Source organism: Macaca mulatta, chromosome 5, assembly GCF_049350105.2.
Source record: "Macaca mulatta isolate MMU2019108-1 chromosome 5, T2T-MMU8v2.0, whole genome shotgun sequence".
NCBI classification, from domain to species: domain Eukaryota; kingdom Metazoa; phylum Chordata; class Mammalia; order Primates; family Cercopithecidae; genus Macaca; species Macaca mulatta.
Window position 1 is genome coordinate 77634905 of NC_133410.1, and position 25640 is coordinate 77660544.

At 37.1% G+C, this 25640-nt stretch overlaps 1 protein-coding gene across 1 annotated transcript; it reads right to left on the reverse strand.

Moving 5' to 3' along the window:
- Window positions 1-6480: 6480 nt before the first annotated feature.
- Window positions 6481-24218, reverse strand: EXOC1L (exocyst complex component 1 like). Its single transcript, XM_028848574.2, has 3 exons — window positions 23861-24218; window positions 12531-12661; window positions 6481-6877 (listed from the first exon to the last, which is right to left on the reverse strand). The coding sequence occupies exons 1-3, from the start codon at window positions 23979-23981 to the stop codon at window positions 6611-6613; spliced, it is 519 nt and encodes a 172-aa protein (XP_028704407.1). The 5' UTR covers window positions 23982-24218; the 3' UTR covers window positions 6481-6610.
- Window positions 24219-25640: the final 1422 nt, after the last annotated feature.

A 25640-nucleotide genomic window follows, 5' to 3' on the forward strand; every position in this document is an offset into this window, starting at 1 on the left:
CACTGGGCATGGTGGCTCACGCCTGTAATCCCAGCACTTTGGAAGGCCGAGGGGGGCAGATCACGTGAGGTCAGGAGTTTGAGTCCAGCCTGGCCAACATAGTGAAGCCCTTTCTCTACAAAAATAATGCAAAAATTGGCCAGGCGTGGTGGCTCTCACTTGTAATCCCAGGACTTTGGGAGGCCGAGGTGGGTGGATCATCTGAGATCAGGAGTCTGAGACCAGCCTGGCCAACAGCGAAACCCCGTCTCTATTAAAAATACAAAAAAATAGCCAGGCATGGTGGCACACGCCTGTAATCTCAGCTTCTTGGGAGGCTGAGACACAAGAATCACTTGAACCTGGGAGGCGGAAGTTGCAGTGAGCCGAGATCACGCCACTGCACTCCACCCTGGGTGACAGGGTGGCAGACTCCATCTCAAAAAAAAAAAAAAAAAATTAGCCAGGCGTGGTGGCATGCGCCTGTAGTCCCAGCTACTTGGGAGGCTGAGACAGGAAAATCACTTGAACCCGGGAGGTGGAGGTTAGAGTGAGTCAAGATGGCACCATTGCATTCCAGCCTGGGCAACAGAGCAAGACTACATCTCAAAAAAAAAAAAAAAAAAGTTTCGGGTAGTTGTCGGTAGCAGGAGGAAAGGAGATGTGGAGCAAACCTGAACCTAACCTGAAGCTTGGAGCCCAGCCCAGTCCAGTCCAGTCCAGTCCAGCCTAATCCAGCCTGGATCAACCATATTGCAGTCACCTACAGATGCATGAACAAGAGCTAACTGCTTGTTTTTAAGCCTCTCAGTTTATGACTGTTTGTCACATAGCATTATTGGGAAAATAACCAGATTGTAACCAAGCATCTCAGCTTTGGAATGCATTTTAACACTTTTTTCTTGGGTCTTAAAATATGACCTTGAAATGTACTTTGAAACTCTGTTTCTCTCCCTTGCACCATGCATACTTCTCTAACTATATGCTTGTTTAAAATTTCAGGGGCTAATTTTGAAACAACCCAGGCATGAAGCCCCTACAGAATCCTCCTGCTTAGGGGGAGTTGTGAACAATTAGTCCGCCATCATCTGGTTGAACTCAAGATAACACCAACCAGACCTCCAGATGGGCAATTACCCAAGACAGCCATTGGAACAAGACATACAGACCCTGCAGCCTGCACCACTCCCATGTCTCCCATACCAAGTTTCCCTTTAAAAATCCTATAGTAAGTTTTAAAACTTCAGACGGTACCTTAGAATGCTAGTTCACCATCTTCTCGGTTTGCAGGCTTTCCAGTGAAAATCTGCTTTTTCTCCCACCAAACCTCACTTCTTGTGTTAGGCTTTCAAGTGGCAAGCAGCTGAACCTGGGTTCAGTTACAAGCTAATACAAAGAGATGCTCAGAATGTGGCCGAGAGAGGATGCAGGCCAGGTGCAATAGCTCATGCCTGTAACCTTAGCACTTTAGCAGGCCAAGGCAGGAGAATTGCTTGAGGCCAGGAATTCAAGATCAGCCTGGGCAACATAGTGAGACCCAGTATCTAAAAAAAAATAAAAAAAAAAAAAAATTTGCCAGGTGTGGTGGAATGTGCCTATAGTGCCAGCTACCGGTGAGAGAATCACTTGAGCTCAGGAGTTTGAGGCTGCAGTGAGCTATGATTGCACCACTGCACTCCAGCCTGGGCATTAGCAAGGCTCTGTTTCTTAAAAAAAAAAAAAAAAAAAAAAAAGAGAGAGAGAGAGAGAAAGAGAGTGCAGACAATTGCTGGAGTGTGTGCCAGTGAGGACGTTTATGGGTATTCTCTGTGTGTGCTGATGAGGGTTTATGAAGGAGGCAGCTCTTGTCCACTGCTCCAGAACTCAGCTGGGTGGCCTAAAATTGTAGAGCTCACTCATACTTTGTCATCTGAGTTAATTTACATCTATGATAGGACTGATTCTCCTTTAGGTGTGGTGTACAACCTGAATGCCAGTATGGGTGACTCTGTCACTCTTGGTGCCTAGGCTCTAGGGGTTTCAAACTGCTTGCAATGGTTACAGCAAAAAAGGAGTAAAAGAAAAAATATATAAGGATAGAGTGTAGATAAATAAAGATATTTTGGCTTACAGAGGAATTAAACAGAAAGAGTGGGGGGAGAAAAGAAGACAGAGAATGCAAAGGGGAGAGAAAAGAAACATAAGAGGACGTAGTGCTAATGTGATTAGGTTTTCAACAAATACCTCAAAAGTCATATTTCCTTTATAAAAATTATATGTCAAAAATTAAATACGTATATCTTGAGTGCCTCCTGTATATAATCCAAAGGTGAATGAGATACTATCTTTATTCTCTTTAGAAAGACATCACTCTAATATAGGAAGTGGTCACTTTTGTTAACCACAGTCTGAACTTTTCCCCCAAGAATCAAACACATGAACTATATAGATGGGTTTTTATTCATTGGAGAGGGCAATGCAAGACTTGGCATAGGATATATGAGTTTTTTTAAGCACATCATCATTTTCACTCTCTGCTTTGATCAAAAGTTGTTTTTACCTCTTGCCCTCTTTGTTAACTCTCAACAATATGGACAATTCTCAACACAACTAGATACTAGATGGCTTGTTTTCAGGGAATAAGATTAAACTAACTAATTTTTCCACATTTTGATGCTGTCTGTAAAATGATGGCCTTTATATTTTAGCTCCTTCATGGGAAATAAACTTGAATAGATCTTTACTTTTTTATTTTGAAAAAAAAAAAAAAAAGCCTTACAGAACAATTGCAAAGATAGTACAGAGAATTCCTACACACTCATCACCCAGCTTCCCCCACAGCTAACACATCTCACATAACCATGGTACAATGATCAAAACTAAGAAATTAACCTTAGCATAATACCACTAACTAAATTATAGACCTTATCAGATTTCGCCAGCTTCTTCACCAATATTTTTTTTCAGCTCCAGGATCCATTCTAGCAATCTACATTGTACATCATTTTCATGTCTCCTTAAACTTCCCTCCAATCTGTTCATCAGGGTTATGGATTGAATTGTGTTTACTTACATCCAATTCATATGTGGAAGTCCTACCCTCCAGTGCCTCAGAATGTGACCTTAATTGGAGATACTATCATTATACAGGTAATCAAGTTAAAACGATATCAATAGAGTGGTAATCCAATACTAATCCAATATGACTGGTATCCTCATAAAAAGGGGAAATTTGTACAAAGACATGAATGAAGATGAAGTGAAGACAAGGAGATGATGGCCATCTACAAGCCCGAGGGAGAGAGGCCAGGAGCAGATCCTCCCCTCACAGTTCTCACAAGGAACGAGCCCTGCAGCCCCTTAATTTTGGACTTCTGGACTCCAGAACTGTGAGACAAGAAATTTCTGTTGTTTAAGTCACTCGATTTGTGATAGTTGGTTATGGCAGCCCTAGCAAACAAATACACTCAGTTCTTCTTTGTCTTTCCTGACCTTGACACTTTCGAAGAGTGGTACCTTGTAGAATGTCCCTGAATTTGAGTATGCCTGATATTGTCTCATGGCTAAACTAGGGTTATGGATTTGGGAGGAATATCAGAGGTGATGTGCCTTTCTTAGTGCCTCATATCCAGTGGCATGCAATATAGATATGTCCCCATACTGGAATGCTATCCTTGATCCCTGGTTAAGATGATGTCTACAGGTGTCTACATTGCAAACTTACTATTTTTTTTTCATTTTTAATCAACAAATATGTTAGGGGGGACACTTTGAGGCTATTAAAATATCCCATCTCTACCTAAACTTTTACCCACTAATTTAAGCATTAATTTGTTGATCATGTCTGCAGCAATTACTCCTATGTTTGTTTATTTATTTATTTATCTATTTTAGAGACAGAGTCTCACTCTGTTGCCCAGGCTGGAGTGCAGTGGTGCGATCATAGCTCACTGCACCCTTGACTTCCTGGGCTCCTGCCTCAGCCTCCTGAGTAATGGGGATTACAGGAGCATGTCACTGTGCCTGTCTAATTTTTAATTTTTTCTAGAGTCAGTGTCTTGCCACGTTGCCCAGGCTGGTCTTGAATTTCCTGGGTCTCAAGCAATCTTCCCACTGCAGCTTTCCAAAGCACTGGCCAAAATTGTATATATTTATGGTGTACAACATGATATTTTGAAATATGTATATATTGAACAATGGGTAAATCAAGCTAAATCTATTCTCTTAAGCAAATTTCAAGTACACAAATATGTAATTATTAACAGTAGTTACCATAATATATAATACAATAGATCTCTTGAACTTGTTTCACCTGTCTAACTGACATTTCATATCCTTTGAACAGTATCTCCCTAATCCCTCTAACCCTCCCAACCCTCTAGCTGCTGGTAACCACTACTCTACTCACCTATGAAATCTGATTTTTTGGATTCCACGTATAAATGAGATCATATGGTATTTATCTTTCTGGACCTGGCTTATTTCACTTCATATAACGTCTCCCAGGGTTATCCATATTGTCACAAATGACAACATTTTCTTCTTTTTAAAGACCACTTTTTCCCTTTTTAATAGGCTTAGATATAATTATAGATTATAGATCTAGGTTATATAATTATGTAGATACTGATATAATTCACATATCATACAAATTTACCCATGTAAAGTATACAGTTCAATGGTTTTTGGCTTATTACATTTTTTTTTAAAACTCGTGGTTATATATAACATTAAATTTGCTATTTTACCATTTTAAATGCACAATTCAGTGGGATTAATTACATTCACAAGGTTGTATAACCATCACCATTTTCAAAACTGTTTCATCACCCCAAACAGAAACTGATAAACAATAACTCTGTAACTGATAAGCAATAACTCTCCATTCTTCTGTCCTCCCAGTTCCTGTAAATCTTTAATCTACTTCTGTCTCTGAATTTGTATATTCTAGATATTTCACATAAGGAGAGTCATACAATATATATCCTGTTGTGTCTGGCTTATTTCACCTAGAATAACATGTTCAAGGTTTATCCGTACTGTAGTAAGTATCAGAAGTTCGTTTCTTTTTGAGGCAGAATAATATTCCATTGTTTGGTTGGACCACTTTTTGTCTATTCATTCATCTTTCGATGGACACTTGAGTCGTTTCCAGCTTTTGGCTGTTGTAAATAATGCCACAGTGTACACTGGTGTACAGATATCTATTCAAATCCCTGTTTCCATTTTTTTGTGTGTATGTATACCTAGGAGTGGAATTGCTGGGTCATATATTAATTCTCTGTTAGCTTTTTGAGAAACTGCCAAACTGTTTTCCACAGTGGCTGCACCATTTTACATTCCCATCAGAAATGTATGATGGTTCCAATTCTCCACACTCTTGTCAACACTTATCCCCTCCCACCCCTGCCATTTTTAAAACAATAGTCATCCTTAGTGGTATCTAAGTGGTATTGTCAGTGATATGGTATCTCTTTGCAGTTCTGATTTGCATTTTTCTCTTGACTAATGATATTAAACATCTTTTCCTGTGCTTATTGGCCATTTGTCTATCTTCTTTGTAGAAATGTCTATTCAAGCTCTTGCCCATTTTTAAATTGCATTGCTTGTCTTTTTGTTATTGAGTTGTAGAATGTATTTATATAGTTTGGATATTAAACCTTTATAAAATACATGATTTGTAAATATTTTCTCCCATTTTGTAGGTTTTTCACTTTTTTGATAACGTCCTTTGATGCAAAAAGATTTTCATTTTAATAAAGTCCAATTTATCTTTTTTTTTTTTTTGGCTCATGCTTTTGATGTCACAAAATCCCATTGCCAAATGCAAGGTCCTATAGATTTACCTCTATGTTTTGTTCTTGTTTTATGTTTTTAGTTAATTTTTCTACATGGTGTGAAGTAGGGGTCCAGCTTAATTCTTTTATATGTAGACATACAGTCATCCCAGGACAATTTGTTGAAAAGATTATTCTTTCTCTTTTGAATGGACTTGGCACCCTTGTCAAAAATCAGTTGACCATAAATGTATGAGTTTATTTCTGAACTCTTAATTCTATTTCATTGGTTTATAGGTTTGTCCTTATATAGGTACCACACTGTTTTGATTACTATAGCTTTAATAATAAGTTTTGAAATCAAGAAGTGTGAGTTCTTCAACTTTGTACTTTTTTTCTTGTACTTTTTCTTTATCTATTTGGGACCCCATGAAATTCCATATGAATTTGGAGGATCAACTTTTCCATTTCTGCAACAAAGGCTATTGGAAATTTGATAGGAATTGCATTGAATCTGCAGATCACTTTTAGTAGTATTGACATCTTGATGATATTAAGTCTTCTTATCCATGAACGCAAGGTCTTTTTCCACATACTTAGGTCTTTTAGGGTTTTTCTTCACACTCTTTAGGAGAATACTAATTTAGTCAAAACCGCACAGCTCCTTCCAAAGTTACCAAGGATCACATTGGCAAGAAGTCTTGAATGTTGAATGATTACATTAAAATATATTTCACTGCAATTCACAAGCATTACTTTATTTTTATTTAAATTATAGTAATCACTGATGAAGGGAAAAACAAAATTATGACAATCAGTATTTACTTGGGAAACCATTTTCATAGGTCACTGATGAAGGAACGTGGTACACAGCTTCAGAGTGGGAAGGGACATAGGGACAAGCACACAAGATTGAAAGCATAAAAGCATATTCTCATAAGGACCAAACAATCCTTATTGTTGGAAGACCAAATGGAATCATCGTTAATGTATGTAGAATCAAAGTTCACAATCTGTAAGTCCTTCTTAAGATATGCATGATTCAGCTTATTTACCGTTCGAGCAAAGGCATATTTAGAAGCACAGCTATATGCTTCCAAACTGTACACTTTCTTGAAGTGCAGATCAAAAAATGGATTGTCCTGGAAGAGAATGAGAGACATGATTTAGTTTGTAGCCAAGAAAGTAGCTAAGTTTCCTGGATTCTCTCACATTCTCTTGGATATGTTTATTGATTGTAAAGTATCAGTATCAAACATATTTCTAAAATCTACAAATGGGCTTTCCAAAGCTACTTACTTCAAAGTAATTGCTTCTAAAAATCAACAATAAGAAAGGTTATTTTTGAAGCATCTATGTTTTTTCAAGTATACAAATAAAATGTGCCTCAGACTGTGTGGTTATTAAGTCTTCTCAATGTAATGAATTGGAGAGGATGAGTAGGGAATAAATAAAGCAGAGAATAAACTCACAGACTTCTGGAAAATAGAAAAGGTTTCTCTCCCTTTTTAGTAGGAGGTTGGTTCCTTGTGCTATTTCAAAGGCAGAAGGAAGAAATACACAATAGCTAGCTATTGGCATGCTATAGATCACCAATTTTCTGTCTTTGAAGTTTTACAGCAAGGAATTACTTTTGAAGGTAATAGTAAGGACCATTGAATCATTCGACTGAAACTGACAAATTTACTAAAGACTGCCTCTGGGCTCTTGCTATATCTGTAGCAGAAATATTTCAAGAAAAAGTGGAAACCAAACCTGATCTAGGTCCTACATGTTAAAATAATAACTGCTACTGTTAATAGCAGTAACAACGATGCCTTGCATTTATAAAGTTTACAAAATGCTTTCACATTCATTATCTGCCTAATTCCTAACTCTCCTTTAAGACAGAGATTTTGCATTATTTATCATCATGTTCTTAGTAGTTATGCATGATGACTACTAATTTCTCAACAAGTATGTGTTGAACTGACCTGAAGTAGTCCTAAGAAAGGAGAAGTGGAGGCAAACATTGCCCCAAATAGCAAATAGGCAGAGAAGGACTAAACCAAACCAGAGTATTAATAATTCACCGTCATGTAGTATGTAACATCATATACAAGCAACTTACATATTTGCAATTTGATTTTTAAATAGGAAAATTCTTGCAGGAGGTAGTAAATAGAGCATGAATTTTAAAGTTAGACAACTATTTTGACTGTTCCATGGGCAAAATGCTTGTTTGATCTGACTCTCATTTTTCTCCTTATTTTAGATAGTGCTGTTGTGAAATTTACATGAGAATGATCATATAAACGAGTGTGGAGCTTAATAAATGATAGTTCCTAAAGATTGTGATATTACCATTTAAAAAAGTTAAAAACAAAACATAATCATGCTTTTACTTCTGCATAGCAAAAGAAATAATCAGCAGAACAAACAGACAACCCACAGAGTGGGAGAAAATCTTTGCAATGTATACTTCCCACGAAGGACTAATATCCAGAATCTACAACGAACTCAAACAAATCATCAAGAAAAAAACAAACAATTCCATCAAAAAGTGGGCAAAGGATATAAATAGGCAATTCTCAAAAGAAGATATACAAATGGCCAATAAACATGAAAAAATGTTCAATATCACTAATGATCAGAGGAATGCAAATAAAAACCACAATGTGATACCACCTTACTCCTGCTAAAAGGACCATAATCAAAAAATCAAAAAATAATAGATGTTGGCATGGATGTGGTGAAAAGGGAACACTTTTACACTGCTGGTGGGAATGTAAACTAGTACAACCACTATGGAAAAGAAGGGGGCGATTCCTTAAAGAACTAAAAGTAGAACTACCATTTGATCTAGCAGTCCCACTCCTGGGTTTCTACCCAGATGGAAAGAAGTCGTTATATGAAAAAGATACTTACACATGAATGTTTATAGCAGCACAATTTGCAATTGCAAAAATATGGAACCAGCCCAAATGCCCATCAATCAACCAGTGGATAAAGAAATAATTATATATATATATATATAATTAATATTATATATATATATAGACATACCGTGGAATACTACTCAGCCATAAAAGGAAAGAAATAATGTAATTTACAGCAACCTAGATGGAATTGGAGACCATTATTCTAAGAGAAGTAACTCAGGAATGGAAAACCAAACATCGTATATTCTCACTCATAAGTGGGAGCTAAGTTATGAGTATGCAAAAGCATAAGAATGACACAATGGACTTTGGAGACTCAGGGAAAAAGGGTGGGAGGAGCGGTGAGGGATAAAAGACTACACACTGGATATAGTTACACTGCTTGGGTGATGGGTGCATCAAAATCTCAGAAATCACCACTAAAGAACTTATTCATGTAACCAGATACCACCTGCTTCTCAAAAACCTATTGAAATAAAAAGAAATAAATAAAATAAAAATTAAAAAACCATAATCATGCTTAAAAAACAATGTATAAAGGTGGTGTGATTTTAAGTGCAGCACTTTTATAGTCACATTCAAAAAAATTTTTTTTTTCTGGTGCTCATAACTACAGCTTGAAAGACAATTCTGCCAAGAATGTCCATAAAGAGAAATCACATCCATTGCATCACCAGATACCAATCAAGCTCCTTAGGGAGTTTTCTCTTGCAAACATTTGCTCCTCATCAGATAGAAAATACCCCTCATGCCTTTGAGATACTTGCAGAAGAGTAATATTTTCCTTTAGCCTAATAATTGGAGCCTGAGTATGCATGCACATAGGATACAAATCTGCCTGTCTCTGTCTCTCTCTCTTTTGATAGAATGCTAGAACTAAAAGGGATCTCAGGAATCATTTATTGATCTCCTGTTTTTAGCTGGGATTACACAGTAGTTTCCAGAGATATGAAGTCCAGGTCACACATTTAGTTATTGGCAGAGCCAGGACAAAACCCAAGCTCTCAATCAGCACAAGCTCAGTTTTTGCTACATCATCCTGTCTCCTGCTGCACCAGTCAGTCTCCAAATCCCCAGTCATTTTGATTTCTGCTTTATAAATTGACTTCAATTTCAATTCCATTCCATTTTAAAGTTGACAACTTTTTGGCTGAAAATTGCTCTCTATAAAACTGTATCATTGCTATTGATATGTAAATGTAATAATGTAAATAATGTAATATGTAAATAATGTAATAATGTAAATAATGTAAATTTATTATAAATTAAATGCAATCATGTAAGTGTAAAAAATGTAATAAGTGCTGACCCCCAAGGATTTGATTCCAAAAAAGAGAAATAGAAATTCCTAGAACAGTCAGAATATTTTTACTTCATCCATAGAAAATAAATCTGGCAAAGAACTATTCTTTGGATATTATGGTTTTTCTTCTGGCAATTTAGTATTTTAAGTCCTAAAGTGATGAGAAAACCAGAAATACTCAGCTTATCTTTTGTATCTTGTTTACTATGAAAGATAATGATCTTCAAATTGGAAAGGGAAGAATCAACAATGTTGGGATGGAATTAAAGGCCATGAAAAGTGAGGAAAAAATAGACCACAGTTAGGTGATCTGAAAGAGTCTAAATTGACAGTCCTGGTGAATACAATCTTGGGCGTTGAACAAACTTGTAAAAACCAATGATAACATCGGTAATATTTGAGAGCTGGAGAAAAAAGACAAGGAAAATGGGCCAAAGATTGGTGGGGATAGTTAATTTGTGGGGATAGTTCCTGAAACTACAGCTTAGTGAACTTGACATGCACTTCTGATCAAATTAAATGCAGTATTATAGAAATTTGACAAGTACAGAAAAATATAAAAAATAAAATCATAGTTAAAAAATGTGTAATCTTATCACTGAGATAACTTATTAAAGTACTGGTTTGTTTTACATATACATATATACACATATACATATACTGACATATATTTTTTGTAAAAATATTAAGATTCATATTTCAATAACATGACAAACTAAATATGCAAAATTGAGATAATATTTTAGAAAAGTTTTATATTTAGCTGATTTTTAGAAAACTTGTTAAGTGGCTGAACAATTGTGTTCTGAGATATTCTTTTGGAAGCCTATTTTATAACGGTTGTATAACATTCTATCATATAAATACGTAATGATATATTTAACCATTTCCTAAGCATCAAACATTTAGGTAGAACATATTGTCAGAAAAGTGTTACATGAATATTAAGAAACACAGCAATGAAATCCAGCATTCTTTTGCCAAGAAGTCATGTCAAACACACCAATTTTTAAAAAAAGGTTTGTAAGGTGGTAAGTCAAGGTAACAGTAGATAGTATATGTTGATTTTAGTAAACGACAAATTTTAGATATTCAGGTTAGATGAATAATTAGGGCAGAAATAAGTGCTTTTGGCTAATTCTCTACTGTATCCTCAGAGCCTAGCAATGCCTGGTATACAATAAATTCTCAATAAATTAATGAAGGAATAAATGAATATATAAATTTGTATAGACTTTCAGCAACCAATCTGAAGAAGGCAAATTAATAGATTTCTGGATAAAGTCTAGCTCTACCACTTAATAGCTGTGTCACCTTGGGCAAGTCAATCTCTTTAAGTCTCATTTTCTTCATCTGTAAAATGGAATAATGGAATCTAAATCATGAGGTTTTATGATGATTATGTAAAAATATACATGAAAGGAGCTTAGCTTGGCTCCTGGCACCTCATAAAAGTTTACTGAATATTGGTAGTAGCAAGTAACAGTACTACTAGCAGCAGTAACAGTAACCATCAATGATTTAGAGGTACATACTTGGCCCTGCCTGCCTCATCAATTTTATTATTGACTTGGATGAAGTCCTAAATGTTGTGTTCATTAAATCTGAATCATACTATAGTAATACTAAAAAATAACGATATTAGAAGATTTTAAAGGTTGGAATAACAGGCCAAGTGAAGAATATGGCATTTATTAAGATTAAAAATAAATGAGCTTAAAGTTCTAATTCATTCAACAATAATACCACAAAGATTTAGTGAATGCTTATCATCTATCAGGCTACGATAAAGGATGAAAACCATGGTCCTAATTTTTAAGGAGCTTTCCATCTAGAGGGAATACAGAGTAACCCGAGAATTGCAATTTGTAGGATTACGGTTATAATACATTTCCACCCACGCCATAATGAGTGGAGGCGGAGAGTCAATAGGACTTTACTCAATGGGAAATCTGGGTAGCAGTTAAAGGTAATTGGACATTTGAAGCCTCAGGAGTCAGTACGTAAGCACTGTGGATGTAGAAGGTTCAAAGGGGAAGGGTTCCCCATCAACATCAGAGTTCAAGAACACACTGTGAAAATCACTTGCCAGGGCTCAAGTGGAGAGATTGGAGTATCTAGTCTTTCTCGCCTTTCAACTCTAAGATTACAGGATTTCCATCCTTCTAGAGGATGAAGTGGGCTTGCTGACGGTAAAATGTGAGGATGAGGGAAGAAATCCCCTAAATTTATAGAGGAAATTGTGGTGGGGAGAAAGTGATGGTAGAAGCATCATATATCTGGAAAAATGGCATTTAAATTTTCAGGATTGACTGGTAGATTGTGTTTAACCTGTTAAGAGGCCCTTGGGAAAGGTGCTTTTAAATTTAATAGACAAAATTCCACTTGAAACTCATAAAAACAGAACCAAAAAACCGGTACATCATCCCAGTAGATTAAACCATTCCACTTATGAACAATATAATGTCATCGTAACACTTAGTACATGCCACGAATATATGAAGCAGGATATTGAACATAAAGATCTCCAGCATATTGATTCCACATCTCCTTATAAAATGTAACACTTACAGTATCTGCTTCTTTTCCATCAATCATCTTCAGATCATTCAAAGACCACTTTTTTGTTACTTCATATTTTTCATCTAAACCTATCCTGTAGTGTTTCACCATGATTATTTTTACTTCTTCCTTTTTGGTCACTGTAGGACAGAAAAATACTTAGTTTACATAAATTCTTAGAAGCTAATAAATTATTCAAGTTATACTTTTTGGTATTTATGTATCCCGTTTTAATAAAATGACCTTGAACCTGTATTACAGCTGCACCTCAATTGTGAGCCCTGATGTATCTGAATCCTCGCAGTATGCACCCAAATTTGCTCAACGTATTAACTTTATTTTTGCTACAGTTGTGGTTACATACTGCCACAGTAATGTCTGTTAAATAGAACATTGAGCTGTGTGCTTTGAGCTCTGAGCATTGTGGTAGAGAATAGTGTTCACCTTGGGGCAGGAAATAAGAGGCTTAGCCTTAGCATACATTCAGTGCCAAGTGTTTATCAGAACAGGTTGGAATTTTAATTTATGACAATGTAAGAAAGTGAGGTCATGGAAGTAAACAGTACTGCTTTACAGCAACACAGTGTTGAAGAGTGAGTGACCAAGCAAATACTGCAGTAACTATGGACACTTGCCTTTAAATTCGCTCTGAGACTTACAATGTAGAAATACTTGCATCACAGCTACTGTTAACCTGCTTGGTATTGCTTGAGATTTTAATCCTCTCAAGTGTGTCTCTCAAATTCTAGTATTCAAAATGTGCCACTTGCACAAAAGGTTTTAGTACTATACTTTGAAAGATATGGGAATATTTTTGCTTATTTTGTGGGAACAAAATGAGGGAAATGCTTTTTTTGGTTTTAAAATTATTTGGTCTTATATATACACATCAGAAGAATCAATATTTGAGCATAGAGATCTTAAGTTGAAAATTATCAATGAGTTATTATAATAAAGGAGTGTTTACTGAGTATTTGCTACTCACGTGATAGAACTGTAATAGATGCCACAGGGGATACAAGTAAAAGACATGGTCCCTGCTCTCTAAAAATTTATGGTTTCATTGGTGAGACAAGGCTAACACACATGTCACATACAATAGCATATTATAAAGAGGTGGCAGGTGGGGATTGAATGCCTAGGATTTCCCTTCAAGATGAGTAATGTCACTTAGAGAGTTGGAAGCTGGTTCTGTCTTCTAAGAGTGACTCTGGAATTTTTTCTTGGGGGGCGGGGAAGACTCTGTCTTGGTTCTGGAAAGGATCACTTTGACATGCTCTCCCAGCTCTGTAGACATGAAACAATACATCACAGTATAATCGTAGTGAAAGATAAGTAATGTGGAGCAGACCAAATGTTCAATGAGTTCTGAGAAGGGAAAGGATTGGAGTAGTTAAGGCAGGAATTACAAATGAAATAGAATTTGAGATAAGGCTTAAATTTTGAAAAGACAAGGGTCATACTGCAGACATTTCTAGGTGAAGGACAGCATGTGGAAATGCATCAGCAACAGAAGTTAATGTCACCAGGTAGAATTAAAGAAAGTGCACTGCATGGGTTGGTTGATGTTAAGATTTGTGGGCAATAGGATTCACTAGTTACAGAAGGTTGTGAAAATGTTTTGAAAGACTCTGGATTTGAAATGCAACAGAAAGCACTTTGGACCTGTGTCTGAATTCTTTTCTGGATGGAGTGATGTGAGGCTGACCTATTATAGTAAGGGCTCTAGAATTGGGTCTAGCAAAGGGAGCATCCATTGCCTGAAGGTGCTAGTGATACTGAAATCAAGGCAGCCAGTTGAGCTGAGAGTTGACGATGGAGCTCAGTCCTCAGGAGAAGGAGTGGGAGCAGTCTGACAAATCTCAGAAGAAGGCACTGTGTTGGGTGTAGCTCATGTAGCAATACCTGTTTGTTAAGTCTCCCTCCTTCTGTAGCAAAAGGCTAATAAAATGGTGCCCTATTAAAGAGGAATTTTTTCTGGCAGCAGTGATGTACAGAATACCTGGGAGAAGAAATGAAAGAGGAACTGGAGGACCCTGGAAAATACAGTGCATCTTAGTGAGTTCTGGCACTAGACATTCTGGAGTTAAATCACGACACCACCTCTGAACAGCATGGTCTGAGTAAATGATTTAATCTCTAAAGAGTTTAAACCTCAGTTTTCTTATGTTGTAAAACAGACATCAGAATGATACAAATTAATAGGGTGTAAAGATTAAAGTAGACAAAATATATAAAGAACTTAAGATAGTGCCTGGTTTACAGTAACTGTTAAAAATGTTTTGTTTTGTTTAAGAGGCTGTTGTAGTAACCTGGGCATGGGATGTGGGTCATGGATATAGAAGTGGAAAATCCAAGTAAGATTTTAAATAACACTAGATGGAAATAACACTGGATGAAAACCAAACACTAGACACAAACCCAAATAGCAAAGTAGAGAAGGTGAGTTGGTTGGGTGGAAAAATGAGTTTTGTTTTTGACACACAGATGAAGTAGCCACAAATTATCTCAAAAGAGAATGAGATGGAAGTTTTGTAGTTTACGAATGGAGATACAGACTTGGGTTTTTTTTTGCGTGTGGAAAAGTTTCCAAGGGCAGTTTTTTGTTGTTGTTGTTGTTTGTTTGTTTTTCATTTTGAGAGAGGGTCTCACTCTGTTACCCAAGCTGGAGTATAGTGGCATGATAATGGCTCACCGCAGCCTCAACCTCCTGGGCTCAAGCATACTTCCACCTCAGTCTCCTGAGTAGCTGGGACTACAGGAATGCACCACTATGCCTGGCTAATTTTTTATCTTTTTTTGTAGAGATGGGTCTCACTGTATAGTGATAGTGATAGTGGTCTCAAACTCCTGGCCTCAAGCTATGCTCCTGCCTCAGCCTCTCAAAGTGTTGGGATTATAGGTGAGAATCACCATGCCTGGCTCCCAAACCAAATTTGTAGAGAAAAGAGCAGAGGAAAGAGGTGAGAGAAAGTGAGAAGAAGAATAGATGCCAAGAAAGACGTCTGAGAGACAGGCCCAGGTGTGTAATGCTATGGGAATCAAGAGAATAGTGAAGTTTAAAGGTTTGGAGACTATCCCATGAAGTCCCTTTGCTAGGTAAGGCAGAGTTCAGCCCTAGCACTGAATCTGACTTGGAAGAAGATCATGAATTTCCTCCATGAGGGCAGTTTCTCTAGAATGCTGAGGGCAGAAGACTCCTTCTGCAGAGGACTCCTTCATGCACCAACACTATTTGAGTGCACACTGTGTGCCAGCCTCAAGGTTAGGTAGGATTTACAAAGATAATAGGAATGAAGACTAAAGGCTATGATTGAGATCACATATTCCAGGAGTTTGGAAAAGGAGGGATTGTACATTTTGGAGGCAGAGGAAGTGACTAAGGCACACCTTCTGGAGAGGACCTCAAGCAGAATATCTTAGCTTGGGGTCAATGAGCTAGTTTAGAGTCTGTGATCCCCCTGACAGTGTGCCAAAGTTGGTGGGCTTCTGTCCATCTATCCTTCTCTAGCACTAAAAAGGTTCTATCTCCACTGATGTAGATGCTAGCCTTGGGAAGATGAAAGGATTAAAAGTAAAGCTATTAGGCAGAGGTGGTGAAGTGGAGGCACACTTGAATCTATCATGCTTACTAAGGACAAGATCTTGGAGACATTCTCCTCCACCAGGAGGCAGTTGTATGCCCAGAAAGAAGCTGTACCCCATAACCAAAGGACTATGTTCTTGCTCCAGCTCGCTGTCTCACATGCTGCTTAGCGGGTGGGAGAGAATGGGGTTGGGGAGGTATGGAAAACGTATTTTCACTGAGCAAATTCCACTGCCTCGTCTACGTGTTATGATAAGCATGTTATAGTCATCTGTAGGCCACTCATTCATCTCATTAAACTGATAAATATTTGAGTGCCCTTTTTATATCAAGCACTGTGTTAGGAATTGAAAACATTAATTCTCATAAGGCATCATTCCTGCTGTCGCTGAGACTGTAGGGAGTGGAGTCTTCAGAAAGAAAACCCGTGCTCACAGTTCTGCAAAGAAGAAATAGACAAAGTAATTAAGGAACGTGGAGGAAGGATGTCTTCATCCAAGTGGGGGTCCGGGAGAGCTTCCTGAGAGAGGTAACCTGAGTTGTAAAGGGCAGTAGAAGTTAGCAGAATGAAGATGCGGTAAAGGTAGTTCTAGAAAAGCATTCACACAAAGGCATGAAATACTTGACATTTTAAAGTCATTAAAAGCATCTGGTACTGCTGGCATGAGGTTTGAGGGTGGACAGGTGGAAGGGAACAAGTTAGGCAAGACTAGTCCCTGAGGAGTCTAGAATATCAGGCTGAGAAGATCAAAGGTTATTCTGAAAGCCATGCATTTATCTGTGTAAGAGAGAGAAGTTGTCACTGAAGGATTTAAAGTGAATGGACAGACTGAGCTTTTAAATTTCAGAAATTTCTTTTGGGATCTTCCATAAAGGATAGGTTGGAGGTGGGGAATGGAGAGAAGAGACGTGAAGAAGGTGAGTCCTACAAGTCATCACATTTTCTTATATTAATGGTCAGTGTCCCATTAACACCAAACTAAGAAAATAAAAAAGCGTTCTTTAAAAGTTAACCTTTTGACAAAACAGCTTCCTTTGTAGCTAAGGAGGCTCCAAGAATTGTCTTTAGCCACAAGCCAAAGAAGTCTACTCAGCCTGGAGTCAACCCAATCCCTAATTTCCACACTTGAGCTTTGCTGCCAACTAAAATTAAATGGCCGTATCCACATTAATGCAGTGGCAAAGTGGAAACCTATCACATTGTCTTAAAACAGAAATGTGTTTATATAATCAAAATGTTAGAGAGTTGTTTTCAGTTACATCAGAGTTTCCGTTATTGAATTATGATTTAGTGAATAATATCTACCGAGTAAGGGAACTTCAGAGTTAATCTGCTCTAGTTTTAATTTTAATCAGCATTTTCAGAATTATAATTTTAACTTCATGCCAATCACTTTATTTTCACTTTAAATTTTAAAATAAACTTTGTCATTAATAAATGCCTCTGTTACCATGATAAAATAGTCACTATTATTCATGAGGCTAAATGGAAGGAACATTGCCCAATTGATCCAATATAATTTGGCAGAATAGAAGAAAACAGTAGCTCACAAGTAAGTTGCACAGAATGCTTTAAAGAAACAACTCTTCTTTTATGTTGTATTGTTATACAATTGTTTTCATCATTTAAGTTAAATGATGGAGAGAAATTACTATGAGATATTGCAGAAAAGCAGCAATAGTGAAATGTTATATGTGGTGCTGTCTGGGTTCACTGAGAAGGCTATCATTGCTTTCATCAAAAGAGTAATTTTCTTTCTTTCTTTCTTTTTTGTTTTTTGAGATGGAGTTTCACACTTGTCGCCCAGGCTGGAGTGAAACAGCACGATCTCGACTCATGGCAACCTCTACCTCCTGGGTTCAAGCGATTCTCCTGCCTCAGCCTCCTGAGTAGCTGGGATTACAGGCACCCACCACCACACCCAGCTAATTTTTGCATTTTTAGTAGAGACAGAGTTTCACCATGTTGGCCAGGCTGGTCTCAAACTCCTGACCTCAGGTGATCCAGATGCCCACCTTGACCTCCCAAAGTGCTGGGATTAGAAGTGTGAGCCACCATGCCTGGCCAAAAGAGTAGTTTTCATGTAACATTTTTCTTTAGAAATATTTTTTAAAATCAAATTTTGTGCTGCACTGAGTGTCTTTAAAATGAAAAAGATGGGGTATAAGCAAGTAAGGACATGAGTTGCTGATATTTTTACAGAATGGGAGATAGAATGAAAGAGAAGGAAAGTGATTTTGTGGGAATAGAAGCACCAAGAGAAAAGGGACATCCAACGAGGCATATGCAAGGTTTGGCTTTATGAGCTCCAATCTAGCATTACTCAGTGCCCCTACTAAAAGTAATATTGCATAGTAATTTGGCACAAGTGGACCTGCATTTAAAGCCTCCATTAGTCACTTATGAGCTGATTATCTTGGGCAAGTTATTTAGCTACTGTGTACTTCAGTTTTATCATGCATAGATGTGGCAAATAGGATAAAATATGTGAAGGACTTACCATAGTGCCTGGCAAATGTGTTAAGAAAAGCATCTACTCTTACCGGTTAGAAGCAATGTGGTAAAGTGGAAAAAAACTTGGGTTTTAGATTTAGATTTATGACCTGTGGGCCTTGGACTACGTATTTAACTTCTTGTGACCTATGGTTTCCTCATCTGTAAAACAGGAATTTTGTCTATCACATAAGGTGGTTGTGAAGATTAATATAAATGGTACTAAATGGACGTGTGCCTGGCACTCAGCAGGCATGCCTTTACATGATAGGCTATCCCTTTTATTGCGTCATCAATAGTGCCATACTAATAATGAAATATTTTAAATATTTCTCCCCTTCAAAGCTCTGAAATCAAGTTTCTATTCACTCTACAAATGAGGCAAATGGCTTGGAGTTTAGATCTCCCAGGTAATAGATTAGCTATATTTAGATCTTTCCATATTTAGATCTCCAAGGTAATAGATTAGCCACTGGGAGAATCTGTCTCATAAGTTACTAACTGATGATGGTGATGTGGGTTGTTCATTTTAGAGATAATGATAATATCCCCACTCTAAAATCCAAGCCACTGGCCCTTTTAGAACCCAACACTAACTCACAATAAATGCAAGGTAACAAGAGGACTCAAATGGGAGCTTCATCATTTCCATACTGTAACCTTCACCTACAATTACCCTGATTTGGAGAGTCAGAATATTTTATTTAAATTCCTCCACAGGGCTGGGTGCAGTGGCTCATGCTTGTAATCCCAGCACTTTGGGAGGCTGAAGCAGGATGACTTGAGGCCAGGAGTTCTAGACCAGCCTGGGCAATATAGTGAGACCCCGTCTCTACAAAAAAGACTAATAAATTAGCCAGGCATAGTAGCACGTAACTATAGTCCCAGCTACTCAGCAGGCTGAGGTGGGAGAATCACCTAAGCCCTGGAGGTTGAGGCTGCAGTGAGCCAAGATCAGGTCACTGCACTCCAGCCTGGGTGTCAAAGTGAGACCCTGTCTCAAAAAAACAAAATAAATTAAATTAAATTAAAATAAATTCCTCCATAGAGACATTTAGTGATATTCCACAAATGCATTTTGTGTTTGTGTGTGTGTGTATGTGTGTGTGTGTGAGAGAGAGAAAGAGAGAGACCTGAACAAAATATATAGAGAGAGAGTCTTGAACAAGAATAATAAAGTGTTTTTTTTCTACCTTTAGAAGACAAAGAGCAAGAATTTTAAAGTATAAAACCTACCTTTTTATTCAAGGCCTGTTCCCCATTTGACAATTCTGATTGTAACTAATTGTTACAATGAGTAACAATTAGTAAGTTTTGTGAATTTTATGATATATGTATTTTATTTTTTAATAAAATGTATCTCTTGGAAATCAATCCTACCTTTCATCTTTTCAGAATTTTTTAACATAGAGGATAATAAACACCGTCAAATTAGAATTTCTTCAAGTGTGATCTCCTTTTGAGCACAAGATTTCTGTCTTGTCACAGAACCAAATCTATTCATATTTATTAAAGGAGGTATTATAGGTCATGAAAGGGAAGATATTAAATTATTGTGTAGCAAAACAACCTTGACAGGAGAATCGCTTGAACCCAGGAGGTGGAGACAGCAGTGAGCCGAGATCGCGCCACTGCACTCCAGCCTGGGTGACAGAGCAAGACTCTGTCTCAAAAAACAAAACAAAACAAAACAAAACAAAACAAAACAAAAAACAGCCTTGAGTAAACCTGCAACTTGAAAAATAAAAAAGAATATACACATAAACTATGTTTGGCTCTATAATCAGAACATACGTATAGCTGTTTGGATATATTTTGGCCTGCGTAATTGTTATTCTACTACTGCTAATAACATCGTTAATTATACGAAAACTTTTTAAAGCTTTAGTCCATGTTTGATTCTTCAAAACACTATGTATCAGGATAATTTGTTCTCAATTCACAGTTGAAAAATTAAACTAACCTCTTCCAGACAATACTGTTATCTCCTGAAATGACAACTTAAAGAAAGAAATTCTTTAGATTGTGCTCTGTTGTTAAGATGTTGGGAATTCGCAAATATAGCAGCAGTGGTACCAAATGAAGTCTTTAAAATTGTTTTTAGCAACCTCCTTTTCTCGTTAACTTGTTCTTATTTAACAATCTTATTAACATTCTTATTGTAAATGATTTGACAAAATTATTAAATTTTTTGGTTCACAGAGAAGTTCTGGTACGGCTTAAAAAACAATATGTATAGAGAATTTACGCATATTATTTTTATAATTCTAGAAAATGCCATTTATTTTCAGATTAATATCTATGAATGGAAGATATTTTTCTAGAGGTATGAGAATACTGAAAAATAATCAACATCTGAATATACATACAATTTTAAATTAATATAATATAAAATATATTAATTTTTCATTTTATATTAAATATACATACGTGTTTACTATTTTGTTTTTACTACAAATATGTATTTATAATATATACATATATAAACATATATTTCAGCATATTTTTAATGGCAAATTATTTTTTCTGTATATCTGAAAATTATAACTTTAATTTAATTTTATTTATTTAGAATATAATGTATCACATTTGGTTTTATCCTAGTAAGAATTTAACAGGGGAGCACTGTGGGCAGATATAAGTGTTTTTATTTCCGTTTCAGAGATGTCACCACTGAGGCCAGAGAGCCTAATTATCTTGCCCTAAATTTCACAGCTGGTGGGTGGCAAAGCAGCACCAGGTTTCACACCAAGTTTGCCTGATTCCAAGTGTGTGAAGGTCTGTTCCACTATGCCCTGTTACTTTCCATCCAGGTTTGGCTAATGCTTTAGTACGCTGTGTCAAGTCCTTCAGCGTTTCTTTAATTCACGTGCACTCTCTTCATTGCACATGTGACTTATCCCTTTCTAGTGCCAGCACATAACAGAGCTCCTTCCTCCTTTATAAGAAGATGCTGCTTTTAACTTCCAGTGATAATGTTCTAGGTAGGGGAAGCTAGTCCCAGGGAGAAATGACTATGCAAACCCTAAGGTGGGAGTGGGCTGAGGTCCCAGGAAATCCCCCATGTACATCCTAGCAAACCAGAAAGGGAAATTTGAGTTTTTGACATCTAGTTTTAACATCAACCAGGTAAGCATCAAGATTTAATGGTAAGTCACAATCCTTGGACTGCGAGACCCCTGCAATAGAGACTCTGGTCAGATAAATAGAAAGCTTAACCATATTTAAACATATTTTCATTAATTGAAAAAATACATGATGGAATTTGACTACACTGGACTCGTGAGTCTCACAAATTTAGAAGTGCTAGCTTGTAGGGAATGAAGAGGAAATCATAATATGACTCTACTCCATGAAGGTGGCATCGTTCAAAGTACGGAGTTCCGCGTCTCAACAATTGTGATGTGATCTGTTTGATTCGTTACCAATGGAAATCGTCTGAGTCCAGCATGGTCAAAGCCAAGACTATTCAAGCAACACACTGACTTATTTTAAATTACTGTTCCAGCAAAATGTATTTTTAATTGCCATAAAAAAGTGTTACATTTAGAGAAAGTGCTCTCAAATTGATGGATGTGATGTAGAAGAGAGTGAAGTTAGTGAACTGATAGGGCTTATAAAGTTAACTTGTATCTAGAATAGCACAATATGGTCTTCTTTTCTTCATCTCTGAGAAGATCTTGTTTTTTCCTTGCTTCTTACATGACAGAATTATTGAATTATTTCCAAACATTTAAATCTAGGAGACTTTTTTTTCATGTCAGATAGAACAAGTCTAGTTAATTACATAATTTGGAGGGAGAAACTAAGATGTATTTGGTAAGTTAGATATATAAATTATTGTGATTATTTAATTTTTCATGTTTTTCTTTAAAAATATGTGTATACTAATGTTACCAGTGAGAAATCAACTTTATAAAGTGGAAATTACAACAAGTACACAATTATTACATTTTAATGTTGGAATAAGCATCGTCTCTAATATATTCAGTAAAAATATTTTAAGATACAGTGATGTGATGGCTAGGATACAGTATAGTTTCTTAAATTGTTTTAAACTGACTTTTTAAAATATTTAATTTCTTTTTCCTGGGTCAATTAATTTTTTTATGTCACTAGAATACCCTCTATACTTTGTAGTTATATAGCAAAATATGCTAAAGTGTCAGATAAATATTTCTAATGCCATTATTGGGTAAATATTACTATATTTATTAGAAATGACAGAATTTAAAAAAATTCTTGGCACTTTCTTTAAAGACATTCTATTTCCCTTACAGCACTCCCTCCTGGCAACTTTGAAAAGGCCTTCTAAGTCAATTATCAGAAAGGGAATTATAAGAAGTTGTTTTCTGAAAATGGGTGTGTGCCTTAGATAGGCAAGTCCACAATGAACACGAAGCTTCTAAGCTCTTTTCTCCTAAGCCCCTGAAAAGTATTAAAAGGCATGGACCAAGAAAAGGGAGTGCTGTATATTCTGTTCAATAGTGGCATGAGCATTCCTGTCTAAATTCAGCACAGAAATCACAGTTTAGGCAAATCTTAATTAAGTGTAAAATCCTTTTTCTAGCTTTGGACAATTTTCATGAATTTTAGAAACATGAGGGTAAAATCTTTATTTTAGTTAAATAGTTTGGAGAACATGCTCTAATCCTTAAAGTTCCATTTTCATAAACTAGTTTCACCATTAAGGTACTGTTTTTGTGAGCACACTTCCTATAAGATAAAGAAGTTTTAAAATATAATTTCTCTCTTCAAATAAACCACCAGGAAGTCTAAAGCCCTCAGAAGAAAATCTAAGGCTTTGTTTTTTTCCTAGAATGAAAAGGGATAATGCCGGTTGTCCAGACTGGTTGCAAATGGTGTTGTATAACTCTATTCTCCAACGTATTTAAAAGTATACGGACAGCTCTCTGTTGCATTTTTTAAAATGAGCTCTTACACGATAAAATTCCATGCCATGCAAATGAATTAAACAAACGATTGGAGACAAAATAATCAAATCAGGAGAAGTACATATCAGTTTCATTTCTCCACGATTAACCAAAATGTTCTAATACAATGTTTTGTTCTTTCATTTTTAACACTTTAAAAAAATTCTGTAGAACCCAAATTCTTAAACCTGGCATAGTTAAGTTCTCATCAGAAGAAGGTGCAAGTGCTGTATAGGAAAATAAATACAAAAAAAAAATTCCCTCTATCATCCAAGCATCTTTGGGTGACTTGCTTTTTGAAATGATAACAGAAGGAACAGATTACCTGACACACAGAGGTAATACCTGTCCTGGACGGAGAACTCTATTTCAATAAACTCGTACAGATTCTGCGAGAGTGGCTTAAACAGTTTCTTCTCCAAGTCCTCCTTTACCAATGATGACATTTCCTCCAGTTCCACTTGGCCTGATGTCTTGGCTCAAGCTCACTCTTTCCTCTCCTTTTGCTCCCTAGATTTCTCGTTTGGGTTTGCAGCTCCTTGGTGAGCCCTGCCCACCTTCCAGCCCTCCCTCTCTTAACTTCTCATTCCTAGCCAGAGCCCAGATTCCCGAGAGCACTCAGCGCGGTCAGACCCCCCACTGCGGTATCTGCCCAGTGGCAGCAGCGGCGGCGGCAGCCAAAATACAGCAGCCTCACTAGCCCCACCGTCAGTCTTCCGCGACCAGCCTCCAGCAGGCTGCTCTCTGAACTCTTCCGTGGCTTGCTGGTGGGGAAACATATTTATGACCACCGACTGATACTCACAGATCTACTTGTGGAGTCCCCTGGCTGTTCCAGTCTTGGTAGCCTTTTCCCCTTTCACAACACTATGCAAAGACCACGATTTCAGCTTGATGCCATTATATAAATCAACTGTCTGGCTCTATTGATTGGGATCATCTTCCATTAAGAACTTTGCTATCATCGGCAAGAGAAAAGACATTTGTGCTTGCTCCTAACACTTCCAACAAGTCTCTTTCCCTCCCTTCCTTCCCCTCCTGATCTTTGCTTCCATGACAGTCTGCACCAATTCCTGGGTCTAAATTATTTTTAAAATGGAAATTTTTCATGTGTTCACTTTAATACTATTTATGCCTCCACTCACAAAAATGTGTTAGCCACCTACTAGGGTAAAACATTGTATTTTTCTTAGAAGGGTGAATTTCTTAGCCTCAAGGAACTTCTAATCTAATAGAAATGAGTACACCAAACAGTTATCATAAATGTGTAAGAGTGATAAAGGCACAAAGAAGAAGGAAACACAGAATAGAAAAGACATTTATACCTGGCAGGTATTGGAGAAAGGGCTATGGGAGAAGATCTGGAGCTTGAAGAATGAGAGAAAAGTGGAGAGGTGGAGGAGGAGGAGCATATGTCAGTCCAGGGAGTCAAAGTCCTGCATCAAAAAAGCATGAGGGCTGTGCTATGGCTTGAATGGGTCCCCTCTAAAACTCAGGTGTTGTCAATGTGACAGTATTGAGAGGTGGGGCCCTTAAAAAAAGTGAGTAGGCCATGAGGGCTACTCCATCCTGAATGGGACTAAGGCCCTTATAAAAGAGGCTTCACATGGGTTTGGCTGGCTTGTGCTTCTGCCTTCTGCTATGTGAAGACACAACATTCTTCCCATCTGGAGGAGGCAGCCCTCACCGGACTGCTGAACTTGCCAGTGCATTGATCTTGAACTTGCCAGCCTGGAGAACTGTAAGAAATACATTTCTGTTTCTTATAAATGACCCAGTCTGTGGTATTTTGTAAAAGCGGCACAGAAGGACTAAGACAGGATATTTGGGAGGACAGGAAGTAGCCCAGCTTTCCTGAGTTGTACGGTATGTGAAGGTAAAAGATTAGCCTGCAAAGATAGATTGGGGCCAGATCATGAAGGGCCTTAAATACCAGCTAAGCCTTTGGACTTTATTCTATAGAAGTAGAGGGCCAATTAAGGTTATTGACATGCGTTCTTTCATTCATTTATTCATTCAACAGAAATTTATTAAGAATCGACTATGTACCAGGCTCTGTTCTAAGAACTGGTGATATGGCAATGAAAAAATAGGCCAATTCCTTG